Source organism: Colobus angolensis, unplaced genomic scaffold (assembly GCF_000951035.1).
Source record: "Colobus angolensis palliatus isolate OR3802 unplaced genomic scaffold, Cang.pa_1.0 Scaffold267, whole genome shotgun sequence".
Lineage (NCBI taxonomy): Eukaryota > Metazoa > Chordata > Mammalia > Primates > Cercopithecidae > Colobus > Colobus angolensis.
This window is the reverse complement of record NW_012115899.1, coordinates 970,365-972,405: the sequence shown is the minus strand read 5'-3', so window position 1 is coordinate 972,405 and position 2,041 is coordinate 970,365. Positions and strand designations below refer to the sequence as shown.

General features: G+C 54.0%; 1 protein-coding gene across 1 annotated transcript in view; it reads right to left on the bottom strand.

Annotated features, from left to right (window-relative positions):
* Positions 1 to 2,041, bottom strand: part of TRPV3 (transient receptor potential cation channel, subfamily V, member 3) — a 53,092-nt gene that overhangs the window by 33,683 nt on the left and 17,368 nt on the right. The window contains exons 3-5 of the mRNA XM_011947510.1: positions 2,007 to 2,038; positions 1,556 to 1,620; positions 1,246 to 1,447 (exon numbers count right to left, since the gene is read on the bottom strand). Of these exons, the coding sequence (XP_011802900.1) occupies positions 1,246 to 1,447; positions 1,556 to 1,620; positions 2,007 to 2,038 (299 nt within the window). The remainder of the gene's footprint in view (positions 1 to 1,245; positions 1,448 to 1,555; positions 1,621 to 2,006; positions 2,039 to 2,041) is intronic.

Below are 2,041 nucleotides of genomic sequence, written 5' to 3'. Positions count from 1 at the left end.
CGTGAACCCGGGAGGCGGAGCTTGCAGTGAGCCGAGATCTGGCCACTCAAAAAAAAAAAAAATTAAGCCAATCATTTTTGCCACAAGCACCTCATAAGACCCTAAAGCGCTGTTGACTGACTCCAAAACTCAAAGACACATCTCACTGATTTTCCCCAGTGGATTTCCTGGGAGGGAGTCACTCTCCCAAATTTGCTCTCCCAGCACCCTCTCTGGCCCACTTACAAAGAAATCCACAAAATTGAGACCCAGTTGGGGACAGTTAATGATGATGATGACGATGCTAACTGTTGACTTTTGGTGGCCCCTGCCCAGCTGTCTTGCCTCACTTCCAGCCTTCCTTCCATTGCTCAACCATGTGCCAAGCTCAGTCCCATCTTGAGGCTTTTGCCCTGATCCTTCTCATCATGTCAGCCTCAGGCCAAAGGGGACCACTCTGACTGTCCACGCTAAAGTTGCTCTCCCCTAGTCACTTTCTGTCACACTATCTTCATTTATTTTCATAATATTTTTAATCTAAAATTACCTTATTTAGAGCAGTGATTCTTTCTTTCCTTCCTTCTTTCTTTCCCTTCCTTCCTTCTTTCCTTTCCTTCCTTCTTTCCTTTCCTTCCTTCTTTCCTTCCCTTCCTTCTTTCCTTCCTTCCTTCCTTCCTTCTTTGTTTCTTTTCTTTTTTCTTTCTTTCTTATTTATTTATTTTGAGATAAAGTTCTGCTGTGTTGCCCAGGCTGGAGTGCAATGGCAATCTTGGCTCACTGCAACCTCCTCTTCCTGGGTTCTGGTGATTCTCCTGCCTCAACCTCCCAAGTAGCTGGGATTACAGGCACCCGCCACCACGCCCAGCTAATTTTTGTGTTTTTAGTAGAGACGGGGTTTCACCATGTTGGTCAGGCTGGTCTTGAACTCCTGACCTCAGATGAACCACCCACCTCGGCCTCCCAAAGTGCTGGGATTCCAGACGTGAGCCACCGCGCCCGGCCTTAGAGCAGTGACTTTAACCTGTGTTGTTCACCAGTGCATGCCCATGCCAAAAACAATGCCTGGCATGGAACCAGTGCTCAAAATTATTTGCAGAATGAAGGAAGAAAGAGAGGGGTACCTGAAGCTTCCCGGGCACCATGCTACATGTTTGGGGCTCCTCAGTGGCAGCCGTGCCTCCACATAGCCTGGCCAGCAGTGGCCCCGCGGCCCCGCACCCCACTCTCAGAGACTCCTGTCTGCACAGCCCCTCTGTGGGTGGGTACCTTCGTAGGCCTCCTCCGTGTACTCGGCATTGATGAACCTGCCCAGGATGTCGTTCTCTTCGGCAAAGGCAAGCAGGACCCGCACGATCTCCTTGGTGTTGGGGTTGATGTTTAACAAGGCCTTCATCAGGCAGGTCTTCCCCGTGTCGGAGGCCGTCAGCTTGTGCATGAGGAAGTCTGCAGGCAGGGCCATGGGACGGAGCTACAGGCGGGGCCCGGCTGCCCTTGGCCCGCCCAGCTCAGAGGGTGTGGGAGCTGCAGCCGCAGACCTCAAGCCCCTGCTCTACAGCCCTGCTCCGGGGTCTCACACTTGGCCGCTCTCCTCCTCCCTCTCCAGCTGTTCCTCCTCCGTCTCCTTTGCTGGCTCCTTGCTCTCTGTGGCCCACGGGAGCCTTATCTGAGGCCTTTTACTCTTTCCCCACTGTATGGCTTCCCACTGTCCACCCCAGAACCTCTGTCTCCAGCCTGCCCCCTCCTCCTGGCCTGCAAATAAAGCTCAGCTCATGGCCTCCCCATCAACCTGATACTGCACTGGTCCCTGCACACCCAGAGCTCCACCAGCCACCAGGCTACCCAAGTCTAAATGGCACCATGCTGGACCCCCCTGTCCCTCACTCCCCAGGTCCTCAAGTCCTGCCCGTGCTACTGGTTGAGGAGCTGCCCAGAACCGTTCTCCTTCTCAAGCCCTGCTTCAGGGTCCCTGCCCTGCCTGAACAGTGGCCTTCTCCAGCTTCACCCCCCATCTCTCGCCCGACTCTCACCTGCCCAAACCTTTCTGTGGTTCCCCATTCCCCTC